This window comes from Talpa europaea, assembly GCF_964194135.1.
Source record: "Talpa europaea genome assembly, chromosome: 10".
NCBI classification, from domain to species: Eukaryota; Metazoa; Chordata; class Mammalia; order Eulipotyphla; family Talpidae; genus Talpa; species Talpa europaea.
The window spans coordinates 43,884,626-43,903,585 of NC_140077.1; the positions used below are offsets into that span (position 1 = coordinate 43,884,626).

At 46.4% G+C, this 18,960-nt stretch overlaps 1 protein-coding gene across 4 annotated transcripts in view; it reads left to right on the forward strand.

Moving 5' to 3' along the window:
• LRRC20 (leucine rich repeat containing 20) overlaps positions 1-18,960 on the forward strand; it is a gene marked incomplete at its 3' end in the record, with an annotated part of 76,406 nt that overhangs the window by 19,750 nt on the left and 37,696 nt on the right. For 3 of the 4 annotated variants that reach the window (XM_084246283.1, XM_084246284.1, XM_084246286.1), the window contains one exon: positions 12,941-13,090. The exons of the other annotated variant lie outside the window; for it this stretch is intronic. In XM_084246283.1, the coding sequence (XP_084102409.1) occupies positions 12,941-13,090 (150 nt within the window). The remainder of the gene's footprint in view (positions 1-12,940; positions 13,091-18,960) is intronic. 4 annotated transcript variants of the gene reach the window in all.

Sequence of the window (18,960 nt, forward strand, 5' to 3'; positions counted from 1 at the left end):
TCCGCTGTGCCTCTTGCAGAACCAGAAACACAAAGGACAAAAGAAAAGGAAATGGCAGTGAATCTTCATTGAGCTGTAGACACAAGGCAAGTAACTTTCCATCTGTGATAAACTTAAGCCCCTGCCTAGGGCCAGAGCAGCCAGCTCTCAGTAAACGGGAGTTGTTGTCATTACTGGCACCATTATCATGCGGCAGGGCCAAGCAGCCACAGTTGGCAAGAGGCTTAGCTCTGTGCCAGTGATTCTGAAACTCGAGTGGGCATTCTGCTTGGCCCCAACCCCAGATGGCTCAGCCCCAACCCCAGAACTTCTGATTCCAAAGGTTTGGGGTGGCATCTGAGCATTTGTATTTCTAACAAGTTCTGGAATGATGCTGATATGGTGGGTGTGGAGGCCCCACTTTGAAAATGCGTTGGACTAGCCCTGGCCTGCTGAGAGTGGCCCTTGTAGAAATACAGGATTTTAGCATCTATCCCAGACTTGTAGCATCAGAATCTTTACCATCACAGCGTTCCCTGTGACCTGTTTACACATTGTAGCTGGAGAGGTGGCGGCACAGTGGAGTTCTCCACCCTGGCTGCATATTAGAATTTCCTGGGGAACCGTGGGATGCCCTTTCCCCATCCCAATTCCTGAGTCTCAGCTCACCCTCAGTCAGAATCCCTGGGAGTGAGACTCAGGCATCATGAGTCTTCAAAGTTCCCTGGTGATTCAGGGTGACCAAGGCTGAAGACCACCAGCCAGAGTTCACAGTGGCTGCCGGGAGCAGCCTTGGGGAGGATGCCTCCAACCGGGTGGATGACAGAGAGGGACACTGAGGCTGTAAGGCTCCTGCCCCAGGGCCCACAGTCAATAGTGACATATCCATGCCCCGATACCAGATAGTTCCTCCACCAGCTCTTTCAGTCCCAAATCTCCTTAATATAACTCCATGGTGACTACAAAATACCAGTGTCCACAGGAATTCATTGCAAATCTTGGGAGAACAACCACTTGTGGGAAACTTGCAATCTCTCATTTTGTTTCAGAGCAGCCGGCCCAGCCTGGAGCGGGCCATGTGCCACAGGGAGCGCACACCCACAGTGGTGAGGGCTGCTCTCCAGACCAGCACTGCTGCTTATCAACTGACATCTCTATAAACAGGGATGGTGGTAATAGTTCCCATCTCCTGGAGCTGCTGTGAGGAGTGAGAGTTAAAATCACAATGCTGACATCAGTGACTTGCCCCCAGGAAGCGCTGGATAAATGTTACTTGCTTTTTCATTAATTGAGTGGCTTTGGATAATTCCCGTGATCTTGAACAGTTAAACCCTTGGGACTCCCTGGTGGTGCAAGGGGTTAAGCATAGCGCTGTGAAGCTGTCCGCAGCCTCTGCAGCACAGGTTCAAACCCCAGATGGCCAGGAAGCTACCCACATGGCGCAGCAGACCTCTCCTGTCTTGCCCGCTGCTCCCCTCAGCAGTGTACTTTAGTCTATCTGCCTGTTCTATTCCCTACTCTGTCTCTTTTGAATCCTCTCACCTCCCCCACCTCTGGCCTATACTCCAGTTCTTGTATGCATAAATAAATAAATCTTTAATTAAAAAAACAATTAAACCCTTTACTCTCTGTGAATCAGTTTTGCCATCTGTTAAATGGGGTAAGCACAGAACTGACTTACAGGGTGGTTGTGAAGAGATGAAATTGTCAGTCTGAAGCCCCTGAACATGGTTTCTAGCATGGAGCTGCTGCCAATGATGGTGACCAGGTCGGATGTTAAGACTGAAAGCCTGCACAAGAGTAACATCTTTTGACTGGTGCAGGGTCTGACTGGGCTGATATCAAGTCTCCAAAGGAAGCATCTAAAACCATGGGGATTGGGTGGCCTCCCTGGTGGCACAGGGGTTAAAGACAGAGCTATCAAGCTATTGCCAGTCATTGCAGCACGGATTTGATTTACCGGCCAGCGAGGTAACCCACATGGCACAGTAGACCTCTCCTGTCTTGCCCACTGCTCCCTTCAGCAGTGTAGTTCAGTAGATCTGCCTGTTCTGCTCCCTACTCTGTCTCTGGTGAATCCCCCCTGCTACATGCACCTCTGGCCTATACCCCAGCTCTTGTATGCATAAAGAAATAAATCTTTAAAAAAATAAAGCCATGGGGATTGAAGGTTCTGGGAGGTATCTGCCTGGAGAAAGACTTATAATGTCCTTCAGCCTCAGGTGTGTAAAAGATTGTCATTTGCAAAAGGGAGCAGATCAATTGTATGTGATCCCAAAGGACAAAATGACGTAGTGGTAGTGGCAGGGAATTAATTATCACATGGTTTATGAAAGAACTTTCTAACAGTTAAAACCATTCTGTGGAAGGGAAGGTGAGCTCCCCGTCACTGGAGGTGTTCAAGAACTCTGCCCTCGGTGGACATATGAGAGGATTTCAAGTCTGAGATCAAAGGCTGCATTACTTATTATTTCCCAAGTTTGCTTATTGATAAGAATTACTTGGAAATACTCGTTAAAAACTCAAATTCCCTGGACCATCCCAGACCCACTGAAGCAGAATCTCAGGGGGAGGGGACTAGGACCAGCCTCTCCAGATGATTTGTATTAGGAAGTTTGCAAGACTTGGACTAAATGACCCCTAGTTTCCCTTCTCACCTTGAGATTCAGTGAAAAAAGACATTTTGTGGAAAAAAGACACTGGCTACAGATTTGTCCTGGACATCTGGGAGCCTTACTCCTGGCCAGGCCACAGAGCCCAGGCCCTCACCAGCCGGAGTCCTTGACACTTTCTCCTTCAGCCCTGTGACTGGGTGGAAGGCTCTGCGGTCTTCTCCACTTTCTCTGTGGGTCCAGTACTAGGCCCATCTCTCAGCAGGGACTGAGCAGGGGTCAGAGTTCTCTGTTTGTAAGAAGCAACATAAGCTTGACCCAACCTTCCTGACTTGATGCAAAACAGTTTGCTTCTTGGTGATTTTCCCCTGGTTCTGCCCACAGGTTACATTTCATCAGGCATTCTTTAGAGATTAATGAGATAACCTTCAATGAAGGAACTATGCATTTAGAAAAAAAAAAAAAACTTCTTTATTAAAAGAGTATTGTCCTAATGAGAGGTTTGGGGACATGCTGTTTGGCTTTCTTGCAATTAGAAGTTTAATTATGAGGATAGTTATGCCTGTGTTCATTGCAGTGCTCCCCCGTAAACATTTCTCTCCTCTACTTTGGCTCAGGTATTAGTGTCTGGGGGTGCTGGGGAAGATGTGATTGAGTCCATATGCCATCCAGATGCTGATGGAGGGGTGCCGGGGACCAGCCTCCTGCAAAATGTTATGTCAGGGGTTCCTGAAAGGATGAGACAGCGTCTGTGAAAACGAAAGGGCTAAGGGGAGGGGGATGAGGTAGTGAGAAGACACTGACACTGGATGAAGTGCAATTATCTTCTGCGGAGAGACTTCAGCAGGTCTTTATTTATTCATTTTTAGTAATCAGGAAAAAAATGCATTATCATGTGTAAAGCAGAGACAATCAGAGTATTTTATTCCCATGGACTACTGGCTCCTACAGGTTTCAGCTAGACTGTAGCAGTCAAGGTTAATGGATAAAAAAACCAAACCTAACACTAAAACTTATTTCAGCTAGAGAATTACCTAAGACAGTGATACCGCCAGTACATCCCTATCAGCTAAAGTCTAAGCATCTGGGCCTCCCCGGTGGCGCAGCGGTTGAGCGCTGGGTTGCGAAGCTGCCCGCGGCCTTGGAGGCGCCGGTTCGATCCCCAGCTGCTCCCCGGCCACCGGAGGAGGGTCCCACATGGCACGCAGACCTCTCCTGCCGCCCGCTGCTCCCCTCAGCAGTGTACTTTGGTCCTTCTGCCTGCTCTGCTCCCCGCTCTGGCTCTGGTGAATTCTCTCACCCTCCCGCACTTCTGACTGTACCCAGTGCATGTATAAACAAAAACAAACAAACAAATAAATAAATAAATAAAACATGCCTCTATAAAAAAAAAATAAAGTCTAAGCATCAAAAGACTATTCTATTTATATGGCCTTCAGCCAGAGACCAGCTGCTTCTCAGCTATCAGAACTTTTTCTACCTAGAAACTTCTTTTTTTTTTTAATAGAGGCATGCTTTATTTATTTGTTTGCTGGTTTGTTTGTTTGTTTTTTGTTTATACATGCACTGGGTACAGTCAGAAGCGCGGGAGGGTGAGAGAATTCACCAGAGCCAGAGCGGGGAGCAGAGCAGGCAGAAGGACCAAAGTACACTGCTGAGGGGAGCAGCGGGCGGCAGGAGAGGTCTGCGCGCCATGTGGGACCCTCCTCCGGTGGCCGGGGAGCAGCCGGGGATCGAACCGGCGCCGCAGAGGCCGCGGGCAGCTTCGCAACCCAGCGCTCAACCGCTGCGCCACCGGGGAGGCCCCTACCTAGAAACTTCTTAACACAGTTAACTTTATTTAAAAACTTTCCTAAGAAACTTCAAGAGAAGGCAAAAGAAGGACCTACTATAACTATTGTGTTGTAATGCTTGTCAGGCATGTTCAATAAATTGTCTCCCATTGTCAGGTGGGCCAAATTGTTTAATACTAATTTCTAAGCAGATAATTTTCCGTGCCATTTATTTACAGTCTGCTGACACGTACAATCCACTGCCCAATATACTCTCTAATAAATTTTTCTCTCTGTATGACCAAGAATAAAAAGCAAAGGGATGCCAGATCTTCAGCCCCACAGTGTGAGGCCCTTTCTCTTTGCTGCTTGTCAATATCCTCTCTGGCTGGGGCAACAAGGCCCCCTGCAGCAGAGGGGCTTGGAGTCGCCCCCTGTTATTAGTACCCTTGATCCCCTGTTGGGGCCTGGGGAGTACCCTTGATCCCCTGTTGGGGCCTGGGGGCATGCACGCACCACCAAGTAGCATGAAAAATAATTCCAGTGCCAGGGTCTTTCTCTTGGGAGATTTGAGCAAGGACAAGGCTTCAGGAAACTGTAGAAGGCAGGGCTCAGAGGTGGAGTCCCAGAAGAATGAACATCCTCTGGGCCTTTGCTTGTGCCATGGCCCATACCGGGGTTGGCCTTCCTCTCTGAATAGTTATCTCTCATCCATCAGCATCCAGCCTGAGTCTGAGGTAACCAGCCAACTTTCATGATTTGCCTGGGGCTGAGGAGGGGTTCCCCCAATGCTAACATTGCGAATGTTCTGGGAAAACTAGAACAAGATGGTTACCCTCCTGGAATCTTTGCATCTGGATTCTTTGAATTCCATCATCTTACCAAAATGACCTTGCACAACTCACCTGTCAATACCAGCCTCATTTTCTCCTGGGAGGGTGACCCATGGTTGTTATGGGAATGTAATGAGTTAAAATATTAAAAGTGCCTAGTATTGGACATGGCACATACTAAAAACTCTGTGATGTTAGCTATGTTTGCTTCAGTGAGTTGAACAAGATCTTTGGGATCATGGATTCACCTGGTTCAGGAATCCTCTTAGCGGTGACCCTGCTTGCTCACACCCAACCATGTGATATGTCCTCACTTCCTCCTATGGAATCCTTTGCTTTGGGACTAATTAGTCGCTGTGCTGTCAGTTCTGAGGATCTATAGAGAACTCGACTCTCTTCTTTTTTTTTTTTTTTTAAAGATTTATTTATTTATGCATACAAGAGCTGGGGTGCAGGCCAGAGATGCAGGGGGGGGGGTGAGAGGATTCACCAGAGACAGTGGGGAACAGAACAGGCAGATTGACTGAAATACACTGCTGAGGGGAGCAGCGGGTGAGACAAGAGAGGTCTGCTGCACCATGTGGGTTGCTCCCTGGCCAACCGGGGATTGAACTCGTGCTGCAGAGGCTGTGGATTGCTTCATAGTGGAGTGCTTAACCCCTTATGCCACCAGGAAGGCCCCTCAACTCTCTTCTTGATGACCTCCTATGGCTCCTACGGTTGCCTGTCTCCAACCTGCTCTTCTTTGAGTGGGGTCCCCCGCTCCCTTAGTCAGTGTTCGTTGGCAAACTGACCCCTGTACATAGAGGGCAAAGAAAGAAGCAGATGGCTCCATACCACCCACCACTGCCATGGTGTGTGGCAGTCCTCATAAGCAAGGGAACTTACTTATGAGGGTGTCTTGGGTGACCCAAGGCAAGTAAACTTCTGTACTCACCCGTTCAGTCTTGGAAGTTTGTATGGGGGCCTTACCCAGGCTTGGTCACATAAGCTACTCAGATGTTCTTGACTATACATTAGTTTCTCAAGGTTGTGTCCAGGCATCGTCTGGAACAGGGAAACAAGAGGAAGGCACATTCCAAGGTCAGTGTGCACACAACTTTTAATATTCTGCTTAAAAAAACTTAAATGCTATAATCTGAACTATTAAACAAGAGAACAATAACAGACATAGATTGATAACACTAACGTTTGGGGGGCAAATTGCCAGAACTCCAAATAGAAAAGTAGCAAGAGACACAAACAGGATTTTCCACAAAGGAAATAAAAAAGCTTTATTAACCATGAAAGAGAATTGGCCTCATTTTTTTTTAAAGATTTATTTATTTATGGAAGAACTGGGGTACAGGCCAGAGATGCAGGAGGGTGAAAGAATTCACTAGAGACAGAGCAGGGAGCAGAACAGGCATATGGACTGAAAACACTGCTGAGGGGAGCAGCGGGTGAGACAGAAGAGGTCTGCTGCACCATGTAGGTATCTTCCTGGCCAGCTGTCCGCACTTCAGAGGCTGCGACAGCTTCACAGCGCTGTGTTCAACCCGCTGCGCCACTGGGGAGGCTCCAGCCTCATTATTGAGAAAATTTCAGATTAAAGCAAGGGATCCCATTCCCCCTGATCATATTAGCTAAAAAGAAAAAAATATTTAATGATCCCGTTACTTGTTGGATAGGATATTTATAAGCTGTCATAAAATTCTCAAAAACACTTTGGCATTACATATTAGGAGTCATTTATTTATTTACTAATTATATTTTCTCCCTTGTGAATAGCTTCTGTTCTTTTCCCATCTAATCTTTTGGGTGGTCTTAACTTTTTGTATTGAATTATATTGAATATTTTAAGTTATAAAGAGAACTCTTTGTGTATCCTATTTGTAGATCCTTTTTCACAATCTATTGTTTGCCTGTTTCTTTGTTTTTTAAGCATCTAGGTGTTTTATATTTTTTACACCTAGGTTTGTTGATCTGATCTGTTGTTATGGCTCGTAAGTTTAGAAAGTCATCCTCACTTAAAAGATTGTATCAATGTTAAGTTCTGTTTACTTATAATATTTTTGGTTTGACTTCAAAAATATTTAAAGTGTAATTCTGTCTAGTTTACTTTGATTCTTAGATTAATTGAGAGTTTCTCTCTTTGTTTTCCCAACAAGATTGTGAATTGGTTATTTTGAGACAGGTTATTATCTTTCTCTTCCCCTACTGCTGAGAGTTCCTTCATCATTTACTAAATTATGACATGTTATCATGGACTATCTTTTCTGGACTATATTTTTTTTCCTATAATCTGTTTTTCCGATTACCCTTTGTTTTACTTACTGTAGCTTTGCAATGTAGCTTATTGCCTACCTTCTGCTTTAGAGAGCCTTGCTTGCTTCTTGCCCTCGGTGAAGTTGAAAACATTTTCATAAAGTTCAAAGCTTCTGTACAGCAAAAGAGACACTAACCAAAACAGAGACACCCTTCTGACTGGGAGAAAAATTTTTGCTCACAATACAACTGATAAGGAACTGATCACAAAATTCTACAAAGAGCTCACACGACTCAACAAAAACAAAGTAAACAATCCAGTCCAAAAATGGGCAGGAGGGCTAAAAAGACACTTCTCCAAAGAGGAAATGCAAATGACCAACAGGTATATAAAAAAATGTTCTATATCACTAATAATCAGGGAAATGCAAATAAAAACCACAATGAGATACCACCTTACACCAGTGAGAATGGCACACATTAATAAAACAGGCAACAACAAATGTTGGCGAAGTAGTGGAGAAAAAGGAACTCTCCTCCTGCACTGTTGGTGGGAGTGCAAACTGGTCCAACCACTATAGAGAGCTGTGTGGAGATTTCTTGACCTACTAAACATAGAGCTTCCATATGACCCAGCAATTCCACTCCTAGGAATCTACCCAAAGGACACAAAAATATTAATTCAAAAAGATGCCTGCACCCCTATGTTTACTATTTACAATAGGTTAAGATATGAAAACAACCCAAATGCCCAAAATTAGATGACTGGATCAAGATGTGGACCATATACACAATGGAATACTATTCAGCAATCAAAAAAGATAAACTCATGCCAATTGCAGCACCATGGATGGAGCTAGAAGGGATTATGTTAAGTGAAATAAGCCAGAAAGAAAAAGAAAAATATAGAATTGTTTTACTTATAGGAGGAATATAGGGGAACCAAATAGGGGATCAGGGGGGAAATAACAATGATGATAAGAGTAAAAAAAACCAAAACTAACAGACAACCATAAATAAGAGACATTCTGCGAGGGAGGGGGAGGAAAAGGGATCAAAATAGGAGAGAGAATACCACAAGAGACTGTGGTGAAGGTTCACAGGTGAATTGGTGGTGGGAATTTTATGGGGAATACACAATGATGTAAAAGATATACATAAAGAATATATATTAAAAAAAAATAAAATGCTTTTGCAAATTAAAAAAATGATAATTTTGTCATTATGTTTGATTCCCACAGCCCCATGAGCCAAGTCAGTCCCCTAGCAGTGGTGACTTGTCAGATAATGACTCAGCCTGAACCTGCACGTCCTGTAAAAGATGTGAAATACAGAGTGACTAGTCCAAGATGTAGACACTGTTTCTTAGACTTGAGAATAGTTAAGTCCCATTAAACAGTTGTGCCCAGTTCCTGAGGGCACTGGTTGCAAGCCATAATAAAAGGCATTTTAAAAGTTAATATTTTGGGGTGTCGGGGAGAGAGAGCAAGCAAATGTTCCAGTTCTGTTCACAAAGAAATGAAATATACCTTTTCTGCAGTTCATAGCACAGCTCAAGCAATGTTTTCAGTTGCAATTTTGGTTTCTTCTAGAGATGGAACCCTCACTTCAGATGTGGGGTGCAAGGGAAATCATCCAGTGCCCTTCTGGGCTCTTCTAGGCTGGCGAATAAACAGGCTTTAGACAGATCAATGAGAGGAAAAAAAGGCTAAATTAATTTCTTAAAAAATCAATATCATTTCAGTATTTTGACTTGTTTTCCATGAGCGATATAAATAGCTTCACATACAAATTTGCTTTTAAAAACATCTTTGTGTGGGCCTCCCCGGTGGTGCAGAGGTTGAGTGCTGTGCTGCGAAGCTGCCCACAGCCTCTGCAGCGCTGGTTCGATCCCCAGCCACCTGCAAGGGTCCCACATGGCATGACAGACCTCTCCTGCTGTGCCCGCTGTTCCCCTCAGCAGTGTGTTTCATCAGTCTGCCTGTTCTGCTCCCCACTCTGGCTCTGGCTCTGGCTCTGGTGAATTCTCTCACCGTCCCACGCTTCTGACTGTACCCAGTGCTTGTGTAAATACATAAATAAATCTTTAAAAAAAAATCTTTGTGAACTCTTCTATTTTTCTTAATATTGGTCAAGTGCTCTTTCCATTGTGATTCTCTGTGTTTTCTATTGTTGCCATTTGGAATAGGACCCTTAAAAACTATATGTTTTTATTGGTGGTATATAGGAATATTTTTGAATTTTGAGTGTTTGTTTTATTAGCCACTTTGCTGAGATTTTTTTAATGTGTGTCATTTGTCAGATGTCTACTTTGGGGTTTTGAGGTTATGCAATGATTTTATATGCACATAATAGTCATTTCTCGATATTTTCCATGTTTCTGCTGTTTCATAGGCCAGGACTTCCAAGTCTGTCTGCAGGGATACTGGTGATGGGGAGCATTCTTATTTTGCTCTTTGTTTTAAAGGGAAAGCCTTCTGATGTTTCCCTTGATGTTGCTCCTAGACTGTTTGAGATCTTTGCCTTTACCCAAAAATGCTGTTACGATTTATAACAACCACAACAAAGACTCCTTTCTTGCCCTTTGTGCATCTGGCATAAAGCACTAGGGACCTTTTTGTAGAAGCGCTAGCTCTTTCTAGAATCCCCGGCTTGCCCCAGTCTTAGAGCCCACAGAGCTCGTCCAGTTCCAGCCCCAGATCTCTCTCTACTGAAAGCCTGACTTCAATCTCTGGCAGAACTTGGCGGTCGCTTCTGCCAACACTGCCAATTGATAGAAGAGCTGGTGCCCGACATTGGACAGCAGCAGGGCTGAGTTCGTCTGTGCAGTCTAGGACCGGATGAAGCAGTTAGGACTCTTGGTAGGATGCCTTACATCTTCTGTGGATCCTTAATCATGTGGACTTTCCCCTCATCCCACCTGTTTCCTTTCCTGCCTCAAATCAACTGAGCAAGGTCACCAGTACCCTGTCCTGCTGCAAGCTTGAGAGCAATAGAGATTGTGCCTGTGTGAGGTGGTCCCTCCCAGTCCCATAAAAAAGCAGACACGAATTAATACAATATAGAATAAAAAGGGCTTATTCACACTATGTGAGATTCAGAGGCTGGAGCCACTAATTGCTGGGGGCAATCAGAGAAGGCTTCTTAGAGGAGGTGTCATCTGAACTGACACAAATTTGTCTAGAGGGCAAATGAAGGAGAAGGCCTTCAGTCATGATTATTCCTTTAGACTTTGTATTATTGTTGCTATTCAGAAGAGTTTTAAAAACTATGTTCTTGCTGGCATGTAAGAAGGAATCCGATTGAATTTTGCATTTTCACTTTGGAACAATCTTCAGTGGGTTAGAGCCCTGTTCAGCCTCATTAGGAAAAAGACAAAGAGTTTGCTGATAGATGGGTCAGTGCTGTCTCAGTTGGTCAATGCTCCTGAGGTTCCAGGATTGGGGAGTGAGCAGTAATGGGGGCACTCATCAGGGAACATATGTACCTTTCGCACTACCAACCTGCCAGGGGCTTTGTTAGTACATTTAGTGCTTTTAGTTACATTTAATTTTGCTGACAACCCTGTTAGGTTGATGATGATACCCCCATTTCACAGATAAAGAAATTGAGGCTCAGGGCACTTGAGGACTTAGATGAGCTGCTCAGTCTAATTCCAAGTGCCCAGGTTTTCAATGTCTCCCTGCTGCATGTATAACAAATCTTTACTGAGATATAATTCATTTACAGTGTACAGTTCAGTGATTTCAGTATATCCAGAGTAGTGCAATTAAACCTCACCACCATCAAATTTTAGAACACTTGTATTAACCCTACAAAGAAAGCTTCCCCCTGGGGCCGCCACCCATGGCCCAGCCCAGGTGAGCATGACCCTACTCTCTGTCTCTGTAGGTTTATGTCACTCTGGACATTTTATGTAATTGCATTTCTGCAACATGTGGTCACTTGTGACTGGCTTCATCACTCACATAAGGTTTTCAAGTCCATTCACATTGTAACACGTATCAGCAGCACTTTGTTTCTTTTCTTTCATTTTTTTTGACCCCATACTATTCCTTTTTTTAAAATTATATTTTAATATAAGTTATTAATATGACTTAATATTTTAAGTTATAAAGAGAACTCTTTGTGTATCCTATTTGTAGATCCTTTTTCACAATCTATTGTTTGCCTGTTTCTTTGTTTTTTAAGCATCTAGGTGTTTTATATTTTTTACACCTAGGTTTGTTCGTCAGATCTTTTTTCACTGAATCTCAAGGTGAGAAGGGAAACTAGAGGTCATTTAGTCCAAGTCTTGCAAACTTCCTAGTAAAGATCATCTGGAAATGCTGGTCCTAATCCCCTTCCCCTGAGATTCTGCTTCAGTGGGTCTGGGATGGTGCCAGGGAATTTGAGTTTTTAACAGGTTTTCAAGTCCATTCACGTTGTAACACTATCAGCAGCACTTTGTTTCTTTTCTTTCATTTTTTTTGACCCAGTACTATTCCTTTTTTTTTTTTTTTTTTTTTTTTAAGATTTATTCATTTATACAAGAGCTGGGGTACAGGTCAGAGGCGCAGGAGGGTGAGAGAATTCACCAGAGCCAGAGCCAGGAGTAGAACAGGCAGATGGACCAAAGACACTGCTGAGGGGAGCAGTGGGCAAGGCAGGAGAGGTCTGCTGCGCCATGTGGTTTTCTTCCTGGCCGGCCGGGAATTGAACCAAGGCTGCAGAGGCTGCGGACAGATTCACAGCGCTGTGCTCAACCTGCTGGGCCACCGGGGAGGCCCTCAGTACTATTCCTTTTAAAGGAGATACCATATTTTGCTTATCTGTTCATATGTAGATGGGCATTTGCCTTGTTTCCACTGCTTTGGCTGTTGTGGAAAATGCTGCAGCATTCACGAGCACTGTTGCTGTGGGATAGGCAGTCGTTTCTCCCGGGTGTGTGCCTGGGCCGGTTGCTGCAGGGAGTTGTGAGGCCACGTGGTAACGTGTTTTACCATTTGAGGAACTGTGAACCTGGTCTCCTCGATGTCTTCACTGCTGCCCTGCACATATACTTGCCTTCAGGGTGATAAGACTGGGAAGCAGGTCGACCACAAAGTCTATGTGACTTGCCTGTTTTCAGGGACGTAGACTGTTATAAAATCCTCATAACCCTGCAGCTACAAAGTGGAGTCGTTGATGATTCCAGGGGGACATGTGGACTCTGCAGGGCTTCAAGCTCATGACTGTGAGTGCTGGTTGCTATTGCGCTGGCAGAGCTCTGCCTTTGGCATACGGCTGGTAGACTGAGATAACAGAGAAGGCGCTAGAAGTAACCATAAGGCTCAATATGTGAGATGGGAACAAGTGTTCTTAATGGTGACAAAGGAGGCTCTTGGAAGGGGGAGGGCAGTGTCTGGAGATTGCATCGTGGGGAAAGGGAGTTAAGGTCCAGGCCCGTGTGGTTTGAGACAAGTTCTTGGGCAGCTGTGGCCACTAACTCTGGTCTGTCTTTGTTCTTTGGCTGCAGATCTGGCTGAGTGCAAGCTGGTTTCCTTCCCCATCGGCATCTACAAGGTCCTGCGCAATGTCACTGACCAGATCCACCTCATCACACTGGCCAACAATGAGCTCAAGTCCCTGACCAGCAAGTTCATGACCACATTCAGTCAGCTCCAAGGTAGGTAGGCCCTAGTCAGCTCAGGGGCCTGGCTGGGCATGTCACAGGGGCTATTCGCTTCTAGTTAGCTAGACCTGTGAAATTACTCCCAGAGGAGGCTACGAGGGTGGACCCGTGTCCTCCCTCCCTGTCCTGGAAATCTCTAAGCACCACTCCTGCCTCTAGCTGACTGGGAATCTGATTGACTCATGGTCAAGGGTGAGGTCCTGGAATGGTCTATAGCAGGGTGTTTGAGGTCTGAGGCCAAGGAATAATTATTCCTTGGTAGACTCAAACCAGCCCTGCTTCTGACTTCCCAGTCTAGAATTACTTTCTCAGGTCAGGAGTGACAGATGCCAAGGTTGTTGGTGTTTTCTCTGCAGGACACACACAGAGTAAGAGGATGAGGGTGTGTGCCAGGGAGATGGATGGGAGGCCAGCGGGTGGGTAGTGTAGATTCTCTCGATATAGTTTCTTGGGAGGGATGAGCAGGATGCAGTGGTTCTGCTGTGCCCACTCCCCTCTCCAGAGAGCAGTCCCTCTGACCTTCTGTGAGGGTCCACTGTCCCTCAGCAACCCATGGGGTGGAGTCTGGGTGTTTGGTGTGTGAATGTGAAATGCTGGAGAATTGAGAAGGGCACAGGAGGAGCCAGATAGATGACTCTTACCTTCTGAAATTCTCTACTTCCTAAAGGTATGAAAGTGTCTAAGAGCTTTTTAGAGCGACTGAATCAGAAACTGCTGATAGAACCAGAGAGACCTGAGCAAGCATATCTCAGAGCTGATTTTAGGCTTTCTAGGAGGAAGTTGCACAGAGCTCAGAGGGGAGCTGGAGGCATGAATTGGCAAACAGGGATCTGTGGTGGCTCAGAGGGAGCTCCAGGCAGGACCTGGAGAGCCATAGCTGGATGCAGACAGAAGGCCAAGGAGGAGGGGTTGGTCTTTATAGTTGTTTCTGAGTGAGCTCATTGAATATGTGCCTAAAATGCAAAGGTACTTATGATTGGAGGGTGGTTTGTGTTGTGTGCAGGAGGGGAGACAGCAAGACTTGTTCCCAGAGGCACCTGTGGGCACTTTCAACCTGTTCTACTTTTTCCGCCCTTCCTTTTCTGGTGGCTGCTTCTTTGCAAGGTCAGATTGGTTCTCAAAGCCAGCAGTCCCCTTGGACCATCATTTCTTGATACTGGCTGAATTGAGAACAGTCAAAGGAAATTTACTACAAACACTCTTGCCTTGTCTCTACCCCTAGACCAATTAAATCACAATGTCTGGGTGTGGGAACTGGTCTAGGTGTCTGTTAAACTTATACTGGTCATTCTAAGTCTCAGCAGACAAAGTTGAGACCATAATTCAGGGGTTTTAAGTGTAAATGTCTAAGACTAGTATGTAAGTATCAAGTGATTGGGTATATGACAAGAGGGAGTGGTGGGGACTGTGGCAAACTGGTACATGACCTGCTTAGTTTCAATCAGGTGTGTTATGGGATAGTTCTGATTGTTTTATTCAATAGAAGCTAGAAATAACGATTTTTATGTGAATTTTACCAACACGAAAGATATTTGCAAACATAATTTAGTCCAAGGGCCACTAGTAGGGAGGATCTCCCATAAAATATTAGAGCTGTCTCTGCCATCTCATTTCATGGATGGAGAGAGAAGCTGAGGGAGACAGAGACTTGTTGGGGGTCTCAGAGCCGTATATCCAGATGTTCCATCTCAGAAGCCAGGTCTGCCTTTCCAGGCCACTTGGGGTTCGCTCAAGGGTCAGTCAGAGCTGTACTAGTCAATTAAAATTGGCTATCTGTTTTCCAGAGGAGGATAGAAAGACAAAGGATGGATAGCAGAGTTAGACTGGGCTAGGGCAGTACACCATCAGGGGAGAGTTCATTCATGCTTTCCTTTTATCCACCTTCACGTGAGCACCTGCCTATTCTGGAGGATGGGAAACAAACAAAGGCCAGTGGACCAGGTGTCTCCTTGAAGGAGCCCATGATTTCAAAAGAGTCATCGTTGGCACTGATTGCGGTGATACTGGCGTGGACAAAATGCTGGGACTGCCAGAAAGATCAACTTACCCTGAGTGGCATGGGCAAGGAAGCTGTGGTTTGGAAGCAAAGACTTTCAAGGACATGGCCATTTGGTAGTGCCTTGTGAGATGACTCTCTAGGCCCTTTGCAGGGGGTCTGGTGACCAGTGTCAGAGAAAGGCAGCTTGGAAGCCCTTGGTTTTGTGCCTCAGCCTCGGAAATTTATTTCTCTTAATATCCTTCCAGTCAGAAGTCTGTTAAAAGATGCATTTGAACTCCCTCCTGTGTTGCTTATAGCTCTTGCTCCCCCTTGCTGCCTCGGCTTAGAAAGAGAAGGCCATGATGTGTCCAGTAATTGAATTTCACAGAGGTGGCAGTGTTAGGGGGAAAAGGATGTCATATATTCCATCTTCATCACCATGGAAATGGTGGCAAAAAGTGAAAGGGGGGAATTGTTAGGGGGAAAAGGATGTCCTAAAGCTAATTCCATACAGGCTTTGTGGACTCCACCCCAACTCCAGACCAAAGCCACCAGGACATTGGGAAAGACAAATCCCATCACCACCGAAGGGAAGGTGGCTGGAACCTAAGGGTGGGGTTAAGCAGCCAGGTTTGGTATAAAACCAGACACATGGGCTTTGGGGTGGGGGTGTCCCTTTTTTTGGCTCTCCGCCAGCTCACAGCGCTTGTCCAGCTCTCAGAGTGCCTTCGGGTTTCCAGGTTGGCGGATCGGGTAGGACACATTAAAGACTTTATTTCCCACTTTTCCCCCTGAGCTGTACATTTCCTCATTTCCCCCTTCCTTGTAAATAAACCTTTTATTAGCCTTTTGTGTGTGCCTGTAGTGAAGTATTAATAAGTCCCTTTTAAGTGCATGGGTGAGGACCCACAGCCAGGCAACCCGTTTTCATATCAGGGCTGCTCTGTAGCAGCAACAGACTGAGGGCTGGTGACCAGGGGCCATAGGGACTGAAGCTGAGATAGCTGCTACAGAGATGGCCCTGGGCCGAGCGTTTTTTGTGGTTTCTCTTTCAAATTAGAAAAGCCCTCTCTTTTTGCGTGTGAAGGAGAGGCTTGAGCAGGCTTTGCTGGACTCTGCTTAGCCTTCCGGTGTCCCCGGTTGTGTGACTGACAGAAGAGATGGGCCACCTCAGTGCTGGGGAAGAGAGCCATCTGCTGACACCTCGCCAGCCCAGTTGTCACATACAGGTACCCTGGGTCTGTCTTCTATTCTTGGTCCCTCAGAGTTAGATCATCTTCAGAGGGTTCCGTCCCCTTGATGTCCATCACCCATTTTATGGAAGGAAAAAGCAAGGCCTGAGAAAACCAATGACACAAATAAAATTGTCCATAAGGCGGGCAGGCCTCATGGAGAGTGGGGTCCAGTGTCCAACTCTGACTCTTGTCCCCTCCTCTCATGTGTCCCAGTCTCCCCACTTCCTCCTGATGCAAGTCACTCAGCTTTTTTTTTTTTTTTTTAAAGATTTATTTATTTATTTATTTATATAAGCACTGGGTATAGTCAGAAGCGTAGGAGGGTGAGAGAATTCACCAGAGCCAGAGCAGGGAACAGAACTGGCAGACCGACGAAGTACACTGCTGAGGGGAGCAGCGGGCGGCAGGAGAGGTCTGCTGTGCCATGTGGGACCCTCGCCAGTGGCCGGGGATCTAACTGGTGCTGCAGAGGCTGTGGGCAGCTTTGCAACTCAGCGCTCAATCGTTGTGCCACCAGGGGAGGCCGGCACTCAGCTCTTTTTAATAGGTCTATCTGAGCCCTGTGAGCCCAGGAGTGTGTGTTTCTTCTGCGGAAATAAGTGAGGGCCACTCACATGCCAGCAGGTGGAGGCTGTTTATTTACAAATTGTTCTAGCTGGGAAGCAGCCACTGTCACTTATATTGGCAGACTCAAAGGAGGCCAGAGAGAAAGCTTTGTTGTGTAATAAGGGAAGGCTTCAGGGTGGCCAGTAAGCACAGAAGCTACAGGGCCTCAACTGACTGAGGGGCAGCTGATGAGACTGGTAAGGCTATGTGTTTGGCTTTCTCTGGTGGCCCTTGATTTGGAAGGGGGGCACATTAGGGACACTGGCAGTTAGTAATCAGGCCCTGCCTCTTTGGGGCTGATTGTTGCGGGGGTTTAGTTTGACTTCCTGGACTGTGGGTAGGGATGGCGTGGCCTATGCAATCCAGCTTCCAGTACTGGTGGCTGTAGATAACGGTTGGTTTCCTGGGCAGGTTGTGGGTCAGAGTTCTATCTTTATATTGTCTGACTGTACCTCAGTCTCACATCTTTCAACTCAAATTGGTGGATCCTCAGGACTCTCTGACCTGCATCAGATGGTAGGCGTGAAGAAGCAAAAGATAACACAGCTATGCAAATTCACTCGGGGGTGTGAAGCCCTCCCAGCAGTCCCCATGCGTCATCTCATTTAATCCTCACAGCACCTGATGACAGGGAAGGATAAGCGCCCTCCCAGAGCCACAGCCACCACAGGGAGGCAGGGTGGTCCTCAGAGCCCAGCACTTCCTGAGACATCAGGAGAGTAACCCCCTGGGGCATGTCTGCAAAGGGCCCCTGGCTGCTACCTGATAGCCTGTTGTCTTCACCTCAGGGCTTCCAGCAGCTGCAGATCCTTTGTTTGCTGCCAGAGAAAGCAGGGTAATTTTCCTCATTACATCAACCTTCAGGACTGTGAGAAGACGTACAGGGCTTTTCTTTTACCTTGAGAAGAAGCTGCTGGGGCCTGTGCCTCATTTCCGCTCTTCTCACCCTGGGTCTCAAGTCTTCGGAAGGGGACCCACCTGCTTGGTGCCTGGGGTGAATTCGGGAGGAGGGAAAGGGGGAGCTGGTTTGAAGGAACTGCCTTCAGCAGGCAGACAAGAAAGAAGTGGCTGATTCTTCATCCTCAGGTCAGCCCTCAAAACTGCCACTGACCATGGCCCTGGAGTCTTGGGAAGAATTTGGGGCCAGGAAGGGGGTGTGCCAGTGGGCAATGTGTGTCAAGGCCCCAGAGGACTTCTTTCCTGGTATTCTGGGAAAGCATGTCAGTGATTGGGACGATGATCCAGACCCAGGGGAGCAGCCAGCCCTCAGAGGCAAGTGGCCCCAAAACAGTAGGAGACGGTGGGGTCACAATGCATTTTATTCTCCCTCTTCTTACTTTGCTTTGACCCGCTGTTTTTTTTTTTTTTTTTCTTTTTTTAAAGATTTATTTATTTATTTATGCAAGAACGGGTACAGGCCAGATGCGCAGGAGGATGAGAGGATTCACCAGAGACAGAGTGGGAAACAGAACAGGCAGACTGACGAAGTACACTGCTGAGGGGAGCAGTGGGCGGCAGGAGAGGTCTGCTGCGCCATGTGGGACCCTTGCTGGCCGGCTGGGATCGAACTGGGGATGCAGAGGCTGGGGACAGCTTCACAGCATGGCGCTCAACTGCCTGCGCCACCAGGGGAGGCCCTGACCCGCTGGTTTTACTTTTGTTTAGCTGATGGTGCTTAGTGATTGAAGGGAGAATAGGGGTGTTCTGGAACCCTGCTGGGAAAGCAGGCCAGATGTTGAAGCTTTGCAGTGGTCAGCTGGCTTCTTCATGTTGGTTTTAGTCTGAGTCTTTAGACCAGGCAGAGGTCCTCCTACCTGGGCATGCCTTTGCCCATTCCCACAGCACAGTTCACCCCCGGAATAGTGGGGTCTGGGAACTGCCCATCTAGATATCCTACTTGATATCAAAGCAGCAATATGGTTGTGACCTTCTATTTGACCTTCTATTTGACCTTCAGTTTGACCATCAGTCCTGAGGGCATCTGACCCAGGGGGTTAGCTGACTGACCTTAGTGGGGCAGAAGCCAAGCTGTATGCATGCTTGTG